General features: G+C 37.0%; 1 protein-coding gene across 1 annotated transcript; it reads right to left on the reverse strand.

The window, feature by feature from the left end:
* Positions 1-420: 420 nt before the first annotated feature.
* LOC137806706 (uncharacterized) lies at positions 421-3,061 on the reverse strand. Its single transcript, XM_068606948.2, has 2 exons — positions 1,419-3,061; positions 421-962 (listed from the first exon to the last, which is right to left on the reverse strand). The coding sequence occupies exons 1-2, from the start codon at positions 2,781-2,783 to the stop codon at positions 603-605; spliced, it is 1,725 nt and encodes a 574-aa protein (XP_068463049.1). The 5' UTR covers positions 2,784-3,061; the 3' UTR covers positions 421-602.
* Positions 3,062-17,932: the final 14,871 nt, after the last annotated feature.

The raw sequence follows: 17,932 nt of genomic DNA on the forward strand, positions 1-17,932 counted from the left end.
ATATTATTAATAATTAATATAGTTATTTATATAAAAAAAATATAACATGATAAAAAAAAATATAGTTATTTATATAAAAATAAATAGATTTATATCCTTGTTTTGTAGCATGGTTTCTGTTAAGCATGCTCTTTAGATATAAAATATGAAAGTTTTGGAATGATTGTACAGCTGTAGTTGAGGGTGATATTTTTTTGGATACCAGTCAAAAGTGGGAAGGCAAGAATGTTATGTTAGTTTTAATATTTGGATTTTTGGCAATACCAGTTTATTTATCCGTCGCCAAGACAATCTGTGATTTCTGGTCGTTCACGCTGAGAGAGGATTGGAAAGCAGAACAGTGGAGAAGAAAAAACCATATAAAGAGCTGCTATGGGCCCTTCCCTACCAACCCAAGCAGTATATGCACAACTAAAAAGGTGAAAGAAAAGAATCAATGCATGTAATGATTCAACGAAGACAGCTAAAACAAAACCGTAAGCAGAGAAATGAAGGCTTTGAACACCATTTCCCCCCACGCCCCAGCTGAGAAAAAAATTAGAAGGATATCATATCTATCTACAAATTGGATGCTAAAAACCACCTAACTAACAATCATTCCTTTACTTAGACTTTCTCACGGACTTGGATTTCTTCATTTTCCCCGATTTATCATCCACACTCGTCCATCTATACCCCGCAGGAATCGCAAAAGGGTCCGAATCCAATGCCACGGAGGAGGAACATCGCTGCTGTTGCTGTTGCTTCACGCTGTTACTTCGTCTCAGCCACGAGGATTGTACGGACGAGGAGGTTCTGTTTTCCGCTTTGTTGTGTTGCTCCTCTCCTCTGATTGCGGCTGCGCCACTGAGCAAATGTCTGGGACTGGAGAATGGAGTGTAGAACTGCTCCAGAGGTTGCAGCTCCACGAACTTTGTGAAAGTAATCACCACCCTCACTGTAGGGACCACCGGTATAGCCACCTGACCCACACCAAAACCACAATTATTATTTACAACGCCAAAGTATTAATCCTCACCATTATTTCACATGTCTCCTACATTTGCATGTGAAAGTATTAATCCTCACAATCTTAGGTGAGTGTTCTGTTAGTGGTGGACAAATCACGGTCAACCCCCGACATTGACTTCCCTATGGACTTTGGCAATAAAGGTAGGGTCATCCAAGACCACGTCATCATCGTGTGGGACCATGCTGTTGTCCTCACATCACTGTTCATTGAAATTATTACTCATAACCCACTACACTGGCCCCACCCAAATTCTAATTCTCAGGGAGGGATTCTTCAAGTCAGGCCCACAAAAAATTACTACTAATAGGCTTAACAACGGTCTAGCCGAAATAGAAACAGGGTTTTAAAATAATTTAATTATAAAAAGACTAAAAAATATGATATTCGCGTCATGACATGCCCTTACCTTAACGGGAAATGTTCCCGGCGGGAACGTCGTCGTGAGTATCTCTCTCAGCCTCCTCACTGCTTTCACCTTATTGGCGAGTATGTCGAGTAACGGCAGAAGCTCCTCCGTCTTCAACGGAAACTGCTCCGTTAGCCACACTGATGGCCGTAGGCTTCTAACGTACTCTTTTTCCTTGGTCTGTGGCATAGTCACGCTTGCCGAAGGCCTTCGCGGAGGTGGGACCGTTACGGACGTTAGGTCGACGCTTTTCCTTCCCATTGGGACCCACTCTCTCTCTTCTCGAACAAAGCTACTGTGTCTTCTCTTGTCTGGCATTGGGCACCCGAAATTGGGATTCTCTGCAACGAGAAAACCGTCGTCGTCTTCGTCAAGTTCCAACGGCAGCACCTGCTCACTTCCTGCCACGTCAGACTCACCGCCAGCAACTTTCCTTGACCGGAAACTGAAAACAACGTTATGCATTTCGTACACCTTCGCCTTCCATTCTCCTACGCTCTCTGTTTTCTCTTGCCTTCGCCAATTCATTCTGCCTACAAGCTCTGCCTTCGTCACGTCCATGCCAGGACGGTAGACGCTAGTCTGCGAGCAGAATCCGGCTACGTCGGACTCGTTCATCGGTCCGCCGGCGTTCTCAAAGGCATCGAAGATTTTGCTGTCGTCGCGGTTAAGAACGAGAAGCGAACCTGGCGGGACATCGTGCGCGTGATCTCCGTCGCCGAGGAAGAGGAAGCTCTGGTCAGCGCGCTGGATTTTGAGACCGTCGAAGCCGGCGAGGGAGGTGTCAGCGCGGAGATTGCCGTCGCGCTTCCAGATTTTGTAGGTGTCGGAGGGGGCGATCTTGCCGACGAAGGGAATGACGGAGCTCTCAAAGTGGAAGGAGATCTCCATGTAGAAGTCGCGCATTCCGCGGAGCACGGATATGACGCGCGGGAGGCGGCGGCGCCACTTGGACCAGGCATTGCGGTGGTGGAGGCGAAGGAGGACAAGCGCAATGTCGGAGGCGCGACGACAGAGAGCCTCCTGCAGAGCGTTCCAGCCAGCGGAGTTCTGGAGTGAGACATCGGCGCCGGCAGTGGCGAGGGCGCGGGCGGCGAAGAGGTCGTTGAGGCGGACGGCGAGGTGGAGAGGCGTTTCTCGGTAAGGAACGTCGCGACGGTCAAGGAAGGCCGAGATCTGATCAGCGATCTTTTCCTGCGAGAGGGAATCAGATTCGGTTTGGATTAGGGAAGGATCGGGGAGACGCGGGAGTGAGGAGATGATTCTGGAGAGAGTGGTGTGATCTGCCAAAACGACGGCGTGGTGGACTGGACTGTGGGCGTAATTTTGGGGTTTTATGCTGGGAGGAGTGTTGGACTTTGCCATGTTAGAAGGATGAATGAAGGCTTAGGAGGTTTATGTTGCGGTTATGATGGTAGCATGGATTATCTGAGAATGAAGGGGTATTATGGTCCCAATGCAACAGGCACGTCTTTTTGTAAAAACCAAACTACTACTCCTCAATTCACTTTATTCAACCCCTCTTCTCGCCCTTTCATATTCCTTTCCCTTTTCCACTCTCACACTCAACTCTCCTTCCAACTTACTTTCCTACCCTCTTCAGTCTATCCTTTCTTTAACCCATTCCAATTTTTGAATGTTAGGCCAAAAGTAGATGAGATTCTTCCCTCATTTTTATTAGGTAAGTTTTTCTTATTTAAAAGACGGTTTCAAATAATTAATTCAATAACTTTTTATTTCTTTTTAAGACACAAATTATATGATTTGAATGTCATTATTTTTCACAATTACACTATATTTATTATAATTAATACTAATATTTTACAATTCCATAACCTTCTACTGTATTATATAAAAATTGATGTTTAAATTGAACTTTTGGACAAACAATTTTTATTACTGGTTGTTTTCTAAACTCTAAAGCAAAGTAATAACATAAAAATTCAAATAACAAAAAATAATAATTTTACTAAAAAACGAAAATTATACATTTTTCTTGAATTCAACAATCTCTTTTGCAAAAATAAAAAACGGTTGTGTCTTGCTTAAAAAAATGGTCATTAAGCGGCATTATCAGATGTCAATTTCATCCACTACCTGAATTTAATTTCTGCTTAGGATCTTTCGTTTGTCCTTGTCCTAATATTTTAATATTAAACAGTTTATAGAGAATCTTATGATGAGAGTAATAAACTATATTAAGAATTATTTGAACAACATTTTTTTTATCTATTAACATTTTTTACAGTGCAGTATATTAAAAATAAACCCCAAAACTTAATTGTGTGATAACTTAATAGTCACATGTGATAGTTTATTATTGACTTCTTCTTTTTAAAAGTTTTCATATTAAGTATTACTCTCTAACTTAATATCTCATCATATTTAAAATAACAATAATCATTTGTTATTACATAAAAAAATATTATTAAAAAAAAAAATACAAAAAAAAAATTATAAAGACTAGACCAAAATCTCTATTTTAACAAAAAGATACATAGGTAGACTATACAAATTCATAAATAGTTCTAATAACAAACTATATGAAAGCCTATTATACCAATGAAATGATTATCTAGGAATAAATCCTAAATTAACCAAATTATCATCACACGCATTCCTTTCATGAAAAATATGAGTAACCCTAAACCTGGTTTTTTCACAGTAATTAAGACAAGTATTTCATCGATTACGAAGCATCCACGAAAAAATAGTTATAGAAGTAAACGCAACACAAACCAAGACAGAATCACATTCAAGTCATACATTAGTAAGTCTCATCTTTTGAGCTTCCTCCATAGCATGTATAACTCCATAAAAGTCAGCAACCATATCAGTCTGAACTTCAAGAAACGCAAAGAAAGCATCAATAAACTTTCATACTTCCACGGAAAATACCTCCACAAGTAGCAAGATCCGGATAGTTTTAACCCAACTTGGTGAAGGAAACTCTCATCTAACAAGAAGAGGATGAAAAACTTTATCAGTACGAGTATTAATACCAAAAAACTTAATCACATTGAAATCCAACATATCATTCTTCATTGAAGCTTTAGACAAATTTCCCACTAGACAAATTAAATCTTTAATTACCGAAATAGCCCTAAAAACATCAATCTTATCCTGAAATCTAGCATAATTCCTCATACACCATATCATCCAAATAGAAAAAGTTATCACGACAAGCTTAATTAATTTAACCAAAGGACTGTCATCACTCTTAATAAAAGAAAGAAGATCATCCTTATTAGAGAAATAAGAAGTAAGAAAAATTTGTCATACCCAACTCCAAATATGCAAAACATTATAACATTTAAAAAATAAATGTTGAATAGATTTCTTGTGCTTTTCACAAAGTGATAGAGCTAGGGTCACTCCCTTGGGTTCGAGGTCAAGGGAAGAAACCTTCAGAAAACATACAAGAGAGAAGATAGGAAATAATTATTTTCTTTCTTTTCATTTCTTTCATCATGGTAGTATTTAAACAAATGATCTAACGCCAATCATTGGCAACCCACAATACTAGGAAACAACAAAACAGAATTGGATTGTGTATCTACACCTATGACTCAGCAGAAAAACAGAATTGCATATGACTCAACATAATTCTCCCTTCACACATAGTCACTTAGGTAAGTGGGTTTCCGGGTCATCCTAATGGGTTTGGACGATTAGGCCTCTGCATTCCTATCATCACCCTCCTCTGGGAAGGCCACCTTGTCCTCTCAAGGTGAAACTTGTGTTGAAGATCATCCCATTTTTCCCAGCTTGTGTCTTCCGGAGCCAAACCAAGCCACTACACCAATACCAAGAGAGAAGGTGGCGAAGTAGAAGTATCCCATTTGCGGTCCAAAATAGCCAAAGGTTGAACCAAGGGATGGTTATCGTGGGTATCCGGTGGTAATGGATCAGTATTGTGAATGAGTAGACCTTTGTGAAGTTTCATCAAAGAGTAATTGAACAAGGGGTATATCTTTGAACCAGAGGATGAATTCAAACGATAAGCAACTGCCCCAATCTATTTTGTGATTTGAAAAGGACCATAAAACCTTTTAGATAATTTATGGTATGTCAAATTAGAAATAGAACTCTAGCGGTAAGGCTGCAATTTGACATAAACTCAGTCTCCTATATTATAGGATATATCTCTCCTTTTGCTATCAGCTTGTAGTTTCGTGGCAGCTTGAACCTTGAGCAAACGGTTCCTTAATTTGAGCAACATTTCTTGTCTAGAAGCCAACAAATTGTCAACAACTTCAATGGAAGATGAACCAAGCAAATAGTTAGGTATGGATGGAGGACTTTTGCCATACATAAGCTCGAAAGGTGTAACTCTAGTAGAGGAATGGACAACAGTATTATAAGACCATTCTGTTAGAATGGATGGCTTTAAACTAGAGGGGGGTGAATTGTTTAAAGAGGATTTTCGCAAACTTTTAAACAAGAATGAAATTATTACAAGAAACAATTGATAAGAAATTCAGTTTGTCAAAACAGCAATTAAAAACAGCAGTACCAGAAAAACAATCGGTTGTTTCACAGAAACAATCGGTTGTTTATACCAGTAAACAACAAACAAAACTGAATTTAAAGAGTTAAGGATAGAGAGATTGCACACAGATGTTTATACTGGTTCACTCCAAACCCAGAGCTACATCCAGTCTTCTCTGAAACCCTGAGGAAATCCACTAAGCAATCACAACTTTGATCATTTACACCACAACCAAGAAAGTGACCTTGAACACCTCAAGACACACACTCTTCTTGGCCAACACACCAACACTAAGATTGCTGATTTTGATCCCCTCAAGAACACACAGCCAATCTCAGCAAACACAGAAACGAAACTTGTTTCACAGAGTACAAGGATTACACTTGTTACGGAAGATAATCTGAAATCAATACAAGCAGAATCCTATTCCACAACTTTGATTAATCACAAACTTTCAGCAATCTCTGCTCTTTGAAAAACTCTTAGCAAAAACTTGTCAAAGATTAATCTTCAAATTTGTTTTTCTGAATTTATTCAAAGATGTATTTTGTTATCAAATCTTAACAAACTCTTAAATTGCATTAAAAGATTGGTCAAAGCATTTAATGACTGGAGCGTAATCAGTTAAATCATTTAAAGCTCAGTCAAAGATAAAACATTTTTTCTGTTATGGTCCCAAAACAAACAATCGGTTGTTTCCTCGAATAAATCGGTTGTTTCCTCGAATCAATCGGTTGTTTCCTCGAATCAATCGGTTGTTTTGGTTTTAACAACTTAACCATTTGAAAAACAGTTTTCAAATCTTTTCTCAAAACATCTAAGTGTAAACAATCGGTTGTTTCGACAAAACAATCGGTTGTTTTAACTTAGTTTAAAAACATTTTACTTTCACAAAGATTGAGAATGCCTATGCTTTAGATTCGATCAAGGGGTGGATTACAACACTCAAACTACCCCAGAACTAGACTATAATAGCACAGCAACAGCAAGCACAGCCAAGGCTTCATCATCCTTCAAAGGGTTTGGATTCTTCAAAGCTTAAACACCACTTGGTTCAACAATCTCCCCCTATTTGATGAAGACAAATCCCTGATGCTTGTGTTGTACCTGATTGAATCTGAAGCAGTTCCTGCAAGATATAGTTTTGAACAAAGCTTAGAACTTCTAATATTTGGTTAGCACATATATAAGATTTAAAGATCAGAGCTAAATATCAGAAACAAAAATTACTCATCCAAACTGTTTTAACAACTAAAAAAAAGAAATTTAAACACAGCATATATATCTCCCCCTATTTGTCTTCACAAATAGACAAAGAGAAGAGATAAAACAAGATATTGTTTTGATTACATCAGAATTAAAGCAGTAACAATAGAAGGAAAGAAAATTTAAAACATCAGATATAACCACCAAAAACAATCGGTTGTTCCGATAATTCAACCGGTTGTTTTTCTTCATTCATCATCATCAACAAACTAAAGATCAAAGATTTGGTTCTGGACAGCTTCAATCTGTTCATCTAGAGTCATGAAGTGTGCATCCATGTTGTCAAACTTGTTGTCAATCCTCTGGAAATTACTAACACAGAGATCATGGAGGTTTCTTTGATTTTCAGCAAAGCTATCAAGCCTATTCATCATTAGTCTTTCAAAAGGAGACACGGTTTGCATCCTTTCTTCTTGATTTCCAGCACCAGCACTTGGTCCAACATCTTGATAATCTTCAGGTGGATCTTCATGTTGAACATCCATATCAACAGGTTCATCTTGTTCAAGATCAGCAGCACCACTAGATGAGGCACCAAGGTCACCATCCTTACTAATCCATTTTCCACCTACTTTGGTAAAACCCATCTTGCTGAGTGATCCATTGTTCAACTCTTGAGTTGACTTGACCAACTCAGAAGTTTCATCTTCAAGGTTCACTTTAAAATAGAGTAGAAATTTAGATACTAAAACAGCATATGGATAGTGATAGTCACTTAATCTCATAGCCTTTTGCATGTTCTCTTTGATGATGTGGATCCAATTGATTTTGATCTTCTTCATGATGCAGAAAATGTATACCAGATCTTCCTCAGTAAGAACAGAATGATTACTCCCCCTTGGAGTAAGAATCCAAGTCACAATGAGAGCAAGCAATCTTTCATCAAGCTTTAGACCTCCAACCGAGCATGTTCTCACTTGAGCATGTTGATTCTTCAAGCAACTTTTGTAGTATTGGATTTTGTTAAAATCCTCCACTACTCCAAGATTTCCTTTGTTGATTCTAAGGCCAAAGAACTTGAGACCAGCAACAGCAGTCCATACTTCATGAGTTATCTCCATTTCTACACCTTTCACATGAGAAACTAGATTGTTTCCCTCAAACTTTAAATTTGTGTAGAACACCCTTACCAAATCTGGATAAATGTTTCCCTTCATCTCCAGGAACTTTCTGAGAGATTGATCCTTGAGCAGCCTTCTTACATTGTCAAGCTTTTGACTTTTCAGCCAATCAAAACATACAACCTTGGGGTTGTTTATCTTTTTGATACTTGTTTCATACCTATACCTCTCAATAAGATCATTGTCTCCAGAAAACCAGCCTTCTAGCCTTCCTCCAGACCTTACAGCCCTGGTTTTGACTCTCTTTGAGGTGGGAGGAGTTGATTCCATGATGGCAGAGAAGAAAACAGAGAAGAGCTCACTTCACAGATTTTTGCAAGAGATGTTGCAATTGGTTGTTCTTGTGAAAGAGATCAGCTGCACCAGATTTTATAGGAAAAAAAAATCAATTAGCATTCAATTTTATTTAGTGGGTACCTGATTTTCAGAGAGAGAGGACTTGACTCTGCTGTGCACAGAAAACGTCAGAAAAAGCTGAGAATCACATGGTCTTCACATGTGATCTTTGACTAGTCATTAAGGCTATTGAATTTCCAAGATTTTGGAATATTTTCCTTTATGACTGTTGTAACTTCTCTCTGAACGTGATCAGCTTTCAACACAGTCTTTGACCAAGATTCTCTCTTTGAATTGATCTGCAACGAATAGAAATTCAAAATATCAATTAAAAAGATTTCTTCACAGTGCTGTCAGACCCAAAACAATCAGTTGTTTCGAAGAAACAATCAGTTGTTTTTCTGCAGGAATTAAAACTGATTTTGAATTTTAACTATGAGCAGAAAGAGTTCAAAGCAGATGACACTAAGCATATAAAAGATTTTTATTCCATGAGAAAGACTTATAAAACACAAATTAAGAACAAGTAAAGGAAAGTCTTATCCTTATGTTAATTCTTCAATGAGCCATGTGCTTTATGATCAAGAAGCCTCTTTTCACTGTTGATGTCCTTTGGACAGATGCATAGCATTGATCCAGCTTCAATGATTGTCTTTTTCTTCCAAGAACTTGATCACATGACTTAGTCCTTCACACTTCTTTAGAATTCCTGCAAAAACATGAATTCAAGCAACAAGATTAGGTCCCTTCACAAATGTGGGTCCAATAGATTTCTTTTTCTCACTTGGAACCTCACATCCTTTCGGAATCCATTTCATGTAGCCTCTAGGAATAGAGAATTTTCTTATATTGCAGAATCTAACTGAATGACCCTTTTTCATGCAATAAAAGCATTTAACAACCGGTTGTTTCGATTTAACAATCGGTTGTTTCACTGGCTTTCTTAAAAAAAAATTTGAAAACTTATCTTGTTGGTTCTGTGGATTGAAACCCAAACCAGCCTTTCCAAAAGCACAGCTTTGAGATGCCAAGACATTCTCAAAGTTAGATTTTTCCTTTGAAAGCTTGTTCACAGTTTCAACAAGGTAGCGAACCTTTTTCTCAAGATTTTCACAATTTTCGCAAATGAGAGTGTCACACTTGCAAGAAACATTTTTGAAATGGTTTTCCAGATTTTTGAAATCATTTTTAGATTTTTCAATCTCATCTTCAAGTGATTTCACTCTCTTTTCTAGCCAACTGTTAAAATCTTTCAATCGGTTGTTTGAAAGAACCAATCGATTAGCTTCATCATGAGTTTCTTGAAAAGCTTCAAGTAATTCACTGTAATTTTGTTCATTCAAGGAAGCACATGAACTTACCTCACTTGAGCTGCAAGATTCATCATCATCTTTAGCAACCAAGCAGATGTTTGCTTTCTCATCTTCACTTGATGAAGAACTTGATGATGACACCTCATTTTCATCCCAAGCTATGTAGGCTCTTTTTGTCTTGCCTTTCTTTTCCTTGTAGCTAGACTTTTTCTCCTTGCTTTTGTTTGGACAGTCTGCCTTTATATGACCTTGCTCACCACAACCAAAACAAGTATAGTTATTGGAATTAAAATCATTGGATTTCTTGTTTCCATACCTTTCTTTGTTGTTGTCTTTGTTGCGGTTTCTCTTTAGGAATTTGCTGAACTTTCTTGACAACAAGCTAAGGTTTTCCTCATCACTTTCATCACTGGATTCTTGTTTTCCTTTGTGCTTGGAAGCTTTTAAGGCTATGCTCCTTGTGTGCTTGTCTTCACTCTCTTGAACATTGAGTCTATTCATCTCTAACTCATGTTCCCTAAGCTTTCCAAACAAAGAAGCAACACTTAATGATGTTAGATCTTTAGATTCGGAAATAGCAGTTCCCTTGGAATGCAATGCTCTATCAAGACATTTCAAGATCTTGATGTTCAGCTCTTCTTTATCAAAGGTCTTGTCAAGACTCATAAGATGATTGATGATGTGCGTGAATCTTTTCTGCACCTCAGCAATTGTTTCTCCTTTAAGCATTCTGAACATCTCATACTCTTGGATTAAAGCATGCTTCTTAGCTCTCTTCACCTCATTTGTTCCTTCATGAGTGACTTCCAAGGTGTCCCACATTTCTTTTGATGATTTGCATTGAGAGACCCTGAAAAACTCATCTGAATTTAAAGCAGAGGTTATAATATTTTTGGCAATGCAATCGAATTTGGCATTTTTGCTTTCTGCATCAGTCCATTGAGACCATGGCTTCTCAATGACAGATCCATCTTTTTCAAACTTTGGGACAAAAGGACCATTTTCAATTGCATCCCAAATTCCTTTATCAAGTGATTCCATAAATATTTTCATTTTCACTTTCCAAAATTGGTAGTTCAAACCACAAAACAGAGGTGGTTTGTTAATTGAAGCACCTTCCCCAAAAGGTAGTCTATCAGCCATTTTAAAAACAGTTTTAGGATCAACTTGAATAACTTTCAAGAACCAAGCTCTTGATGCCAATTGTTAGAATAGATGGCTTTAAACTAGAGGGGGGGGGGTGAATTGTTTAAAGAGGATTTTCACAAACTTTTAAAACAAGAATGAAATTATTACAAGTAACAATTGATAAGAAATTCAGTTTGCCAAAACAGCAATTAAAAACAACAGTACCAGAAAAACAATCAGTTGTTTCACAAAAATAATCGGTTGTTTATACCAGTAAACAACAAACAAAACTGAATTTAAAGAGTTAAGGATAGAGAGATTGCACACAGATGTTTATACTGGTTCGCTCTAAACCCAGAGCTACATCCAGTCTTCTCTGAAACCCTGAGAAAATCCACTAAGCAATCACAACTTTGATCACTTACACAACAACCAAGAAAGTGGCCTTGAACACCTCAAGACACACACTCTTCTTGACCAACACACCAACACTAAGATTGCTGATTTTGATCCCCTCAAGAACACACAGTCAATCTCAGCAAACACAGAAACGAAACTTGTTTCACAGAGTACAAGGATTACACTTGTTACAGAAGATAATCTGAAATCAATACAAGCAGAATCCTATTCCACAACTTTGATTAATCACAAACTTTCAGCAATCTCAGCTCTTTGAAAAACTCAAAAACTCTTAGCAAAAACTTGTCAAAGATTAATCTTCAAATCTGTTTTTCTGAATTTATTCAAAGATGTAGTTTGTTATCAAATCTTAACAAACTCTTAAATTGCATTAAAAGATTGGTCAAAGCATTTAATGACTGGAGCGTAATCAGTTAAATCATTTAAAGCTCAGTCAAAGATAAAACAGTTTTTCTATTATGGTCCCAAAACAAACAATCGGTTGTTTCCTCGAATCAATCAGTTGTTTTGGTTTTAACAGCTTAACCATTTGAAAAACAGTTTTCAAATCTTTTCTCAAAACATCTAAGTGTAAACAATCGGTTGTTTCGACAAAATAATCGGTTGTTTTAACTTAGTTTGAAAACATTTTACTTTCACAAAGATTGATAATGCCTATGCTTTAGATTCGATCAAGGGGTGGATTACAACACTCAAACTACCCCAAAACTAGACTATAACAGCACAACAACAACAAGCACAGTCAAGGCTTCATCATCCTTTAAAGGGTTTGGATTCTTCAAAGCTTGAACACCACTTGGTTCAACACATTCTGCTAGAGAAAGAAATTTGTACTGGTTGGAAGGTTTAGCATAAACAAAGGAAGACAAATACTGCTCAAGTACTCAATTAAGGACCTCCGTTTGACCATCAGTTTCAAGATGGTATGAAGTGCTCATGTTCAGTTTTGTGCCACATATTTTAAACAACTCGCGCCAGAATTGACGGATGAAAATGGGGTCACGGTCTGAGACTAGGCTACGAGGGAAGCCATGGTGTTTGCAAACCAATTCCATAAAAATAGAAGCCACCTTAAAAGCTCCATATTTTGGAGGAAGTGCGCCAAAGTGAGCACCCTTTGAAAAACGATCCACCACAACAATAATAGCAGTATGACCCTGGGATGGTGGTAGGCCAGTGATAAAATCCAAGGAAAAAGGTCTTCCCAAATAGCTGTTGGGATTGGCAGTGGCTGAAGTAAGTCTGCCGATTTCTTGGTCTCATACTTGACTTGTTGGCAAGTGTTACATTGAGAAATGAAGTGTTGAACATCCTTGCGCATGTCAGCCCAGTAAAAACTTTCTTACAACCTATGTAAGGACTTTGCTACCCCCATATGGCCTCACAAAGTAGTCTTGTGGTATTCCTCCATCAGTAATTGTTTAAAGTGATTAGTAGGGTCGAGCCAGATCTTTCCTTTGAAGAAAATGAGGCCATTATGAATTTTATAATTTGTAAAAGAGGTGGGGTTGTGTTGTATTTGTGTGACTAATTTCTGGAAATCGGGGCTATCAATTAAGGATTTGCGCAGGTCCTCCAAGAAGGTGAAATTGCACATGGAAAACACGAAAAATTGACCCTCATTGTGCTTAGAGATGCGAGATAAAACATCTACAACAATATTTCTTTTCCCCACTTTATATTGGATGGAATAATCGTAGCCCAGTAGTTTGGAGAGATACACTTGTTGCTCAAGTGTTTGGATTACTTGAGACATCAATTCCTTCAAGCTTTTATGATCTGTTAGAATGACAAATGGGTGACGCAAAAAATATTGGCGCCACTTGCGCACAACCGTGGTGATCACATGCAGCTCCCTAACATATGTAGAAGCTCGTTGTAATCTAGGACAAAAAGGTTTGCTAAAGAAAGCAATGTGATGTGAATGTTGCATGAGAACAGCCCCCATGGCCAGTCCTGACGCATCGGTTTCCAAAACAAAGGGAACAGTGAAGTCAGGAAGAGCAAGAACCGGGGCCTCTGTCATAGCTTTCTCGAGGCGTTCAAATGCTAATTGTGCATTCAAATTCCACTGAAAACAATCCTTGTGTAGCAAAGCAGTAAGAGGTGAAGCAATAGCTGCATATCCCTTAATAAATTTGCGGTAAAAACTTGTGAGTTCAAGAAATCCTCGAAAGGACTTAATGGTGGTGGGAATGGGCCAATCCAACATGGTATGTATTTTTTTGGCTCAGGTTCCACACCCTTTTGGGATACTATGTGGCCGAGATACTCCAATTGACGTTTACCAAATAGGCACTTGGAATCTTTGAGAAAGAATTGCCCATCTCGCAGTGCCTGATAAAAACACTCAAAGTGGGAAAGGTGTGCTTCGAATGAGCTGCTATATACAAGAATGTCATCGAAGAATACAGCTGCAAACTTGCGAAGGAATGGTTTGAGAAACTCGTCCATGGTTGCCTGAAAAGTGGAAGGGGCGTTACAAAGCCCAAATGGCATGAACCTATATTCGTAGTGGCCTTGGTGGGTGCAGAAAGCTGTCTCAGGGATGTCGTGTTCATCCATAAGGATCTGGTGAAAACCTTGCCTCAAATCAAGTTTAGAAAACCAAGAGGCATTGGCCAATTCATCTAAAAGTTCATCAATTGTCAGTATTGGAAAGTAATGGAAGAGGCCCCGACATCTATATTATTTTGGCCTCCATAATTATTGGTCAAGATTCATCATTTTGCATGTACATATTTTTTTTTAAGATTATGCTTATGCGAGCTGTACTACAACCCATGGGCCAATCATTATGCGAGATGGGTCAACAAAACTAACCCGCAATTTTTATGCATGTCGTTTTATCTCAACTTGCCTTTTGAGGACCAAATGCAAGGTGGGACTAGGGATGTGACCCGCAAAATGTAGGCCATATTGACTCACTCATATAGGAAATGCGGATTGATTTCACTGGCTCGCCCTACATAAGAGTTGGCCTGCAGGCCTTCGGGCAAACCCGCATAAAAAATACTTTTTTAAATTAATGAAAAATAAAATTTCAAATATACATTTTGAATAAATTTATTTTTTGTTTATTAAATTAATTATTTTTCTTGTTTAGATGAATTGGGTAAATGATCTCACAATATTATTATCACAACACATGCGTAACAAGACATGAGTAAAAAGAAATTATTATGGTGTTATGATTTTCAATGAAATTTGGATTTTATCGTACTAATAAATTGACTAATGAAATATTTCATTAAATATATACACATTTTTAAGGTAATACATGTAGACACATGATTACTATTCTAATTGAAAAATAGTATAAAATAATATCTATAATACACACACATACACACAGACGCACACGCACACACACATACACACACACGCACGCGCGCGCGCACACACACACACACACACATATATATATATATATATATATACCGACCAATCCTTGGTCATCGACTCTAGGGAAGACCTCAGACATCGGACATCAGTGCCAGATAGTAAAGATGGGCCACGTAAGGTGGGTCCCACAAGCAATATGAGTTAACGTGAAGTTAACCCCACATACTAAGAAAAAGCCTATGTCACGAGGGATCCATGCACGCGGGGTGTATAACGCATTCGGGTGCGACACAAGTAAACAACCCTTGGAGGCGCCAAGGCCCGTTAGGGTTAGGGTTTCCAAGGGAAGATTGCATGCATGACACGTGAATACTGAGGGCACCCATAGAACAGATGGCCCCGCAACATTGGTGCATGAGTTGGTACCTTGGGGACCATTCTGTTAGTCGTTGCACTCCAGTAAAGGAAAGTTCTATGTGCTAGATTATGCTAAGATTGTGTAATAGCAGCGCAAGGAACCCTAGACATGGGTAACAAAACAAAAGTAAACCCTAGTTACAACCTATATAAAGGGTGCTAAGAACCCTAGCAAGGTACATTGTTTCTAGGACTGAAACTACTTTATTCACTTACTGTTTCTTTGCCCCGGTACTAAAACGGCCGCCAAGGCACCCCTTTGTCTTTGTAGGTGAGTGTTAGGATTGATGGCTATAACAAGAGGGGGGGGGGGGGGGTGAATTGTTTACAAAAACTTTTCTCAAATACTTTGCTTAGAATGAAACTTCAACAATCAACTCAGAAAAGCAATTCAGAAAGTCAATCAAATTACCAAACGGAAACAGATAACAAAATTATAATCGGTTAAAATTAGGATTCAACTAGTTGTTTATGACAGCGGAAAATATCAAACAAATATGGAGAGAAGAGATAGAGAGAGTTAAACACAAGGTTTATACTGGTTCACTCTATCCAAGAGCTACATCCATTCCTCAGTCAAACCACTGAGTATTCCACTATGTAACCAATCACAGATTACACACACACCACACAAAGAGGTGACTTTGAATCCCACAAAGCCTACTCACCCTTTTTACACACAGCCAACACCTCAAGCCAGAATCACACTGACTTTACAAGATTTTACAACAATTTTTCAAAGAGTAATATGAAAAATTACAAGAACCTAAATAGGGATATAAAACACCTGAAATCACAGTACACCAGAAACCCTATTGATAAGTTCTTGAATCACAGCAAAGCTCAAAAACAATCTTGCTAATACTTGGTAAAAACACCTTTTCACAAACAGTTGGTAATCTCTCAAATCAGAGTATCAAACTTTTCTATTTTTATCACTTCTCTATCAATCTTTTAACGTTTGAAAGAAGACTAGTTTTATATTACTTGAGAAGCTACCGTTGAAGGTAGATTTGAACAACCAAATCAGTTAAAACAGGTTTTCAAAAAGCTGTTATGAAAACACACATTTAATCGGTTAAAACTGCGATTTAACCGGTTGAATGGTTTTGACAGTTATATAATCGATTCAAAAAACAGTTTCAAAACACCTTTGCCAGCTAAGTGACAAACAACCGATTATCTCAAAACTTTAATCGGTTGTTTTTCCCTTTGCATGGAAAAACACTTAAATCTTTAAAACATATTGGAATAAGCTTTGTTTGAGAATCAAGACTGATCTTACAAAGATTCTAAACTCCAAACCAAAACCTAAACCTAAAACACATCACAACTTCAGGCTTCAAAGAGGATTTGATACATCAAAGCTTCCCATCTTCAACAGTGAGAAGTTCTTCGATCCCAGGATGTTCAATTCTCAGGTGGAGACAGTCAGACTAGAGACTGTCGTTCGAGTCAACCGGCAAGAACAATATATATATATATATATATAATACTATATTTAAATTTTATTATAAAAGTGACTAAGGTCTGACTATTAGATTGCATAAGTATTGAAACCTAAACAATTTTTGCATTTCAGAAAGACAACAAACACTACAAAATATTAAAAACTATCAAGCCTTAATGAATTTCGTGAGGGTCTTATGGATTAGAGATTAAAGGGAATTTCTTTCAACCTTTCTTCTTGCACCCCATACTTAAAAAGAAAATACTCAAATTACCCCTAGACATTTTTCATTTAACGTTTTTTCTTCTTTTCATAATGTAGAATTGGGAGACTTTTCATATTATAGATTTTGGAAGTTAAAATGTGTGTTTCATATTTGTTCAATCTAGAATAATTTTATAAATTTTGTATTATGGATTATAAAATTTGAAATGAATAATTTTATAATTTTTTTAGAGTATAAGAGTATACGAAGAAGTTATGGAAATGTAAAAAATATTAACCAAAATATTAAGATATACGAATTATGCGAATCGATACATCACATACTTAGTCTATGTAAACTACTAATTATACAAGACGAACCTAAGACGGACCTAAGTAAATTAATAAGTTAAATATTAGATAGTTTCCTCTAAATTTTTTCTAACAATTTTTCTTATCGGACCGAGCCATCCTAAAAACTCGCTCCATGCCATCTACACAGGACAAATATTACCATCCCTAACTAAAAATACTTGATATTAAAGAAAAAAATGTGTAAATGAAACATAATTAACTATATATAAATGCATAATTAATTATTTAATTGACTAATAGATTATGTCGGTAGACGTAATCAATTATTCTCCGATTAAATATTTATATTTTAGTAATACAATTAATTAAAATAATTACAAATAAAATTAAGAATAAATTTATAAAGTTCTCTCTTTCTTTCTTCATAAATATTGAGGAGTTGAGAATCTCATCGTCCCCCTCCTTTTTTAGCTCTCATATCCGAGCAGACACAAACAAAAACAATCTAGACCTTTCTTTTCTTTTAAAGAGTAGATTAAACACACTAAAGTTCTCTCTTTAATCAGCGTGCTTAATATTTATTTATATATATATATATATTATATATATATATTATATATATTATATATTATATATATATATATTCTATACCTATATATATATTATATATATATATATATAAATAAATAAATAAATAAATAAAGGGG

The sequence above is a fragment of the Phaseolus vulgaris genome, chromosome 3 (assembly GCF_051622355.1).
Source record: "Phaseolus vulgaris cultivar YP4 chromosome 3, ASM5162235v1, whole genome shotgun sequence".
NCBI lineage: Eukaryota > Viridiplantae > Streptophyta > Magnoliopsida > Fabales > Fabaceae > Phaseolus > Phaseolus vulgaris.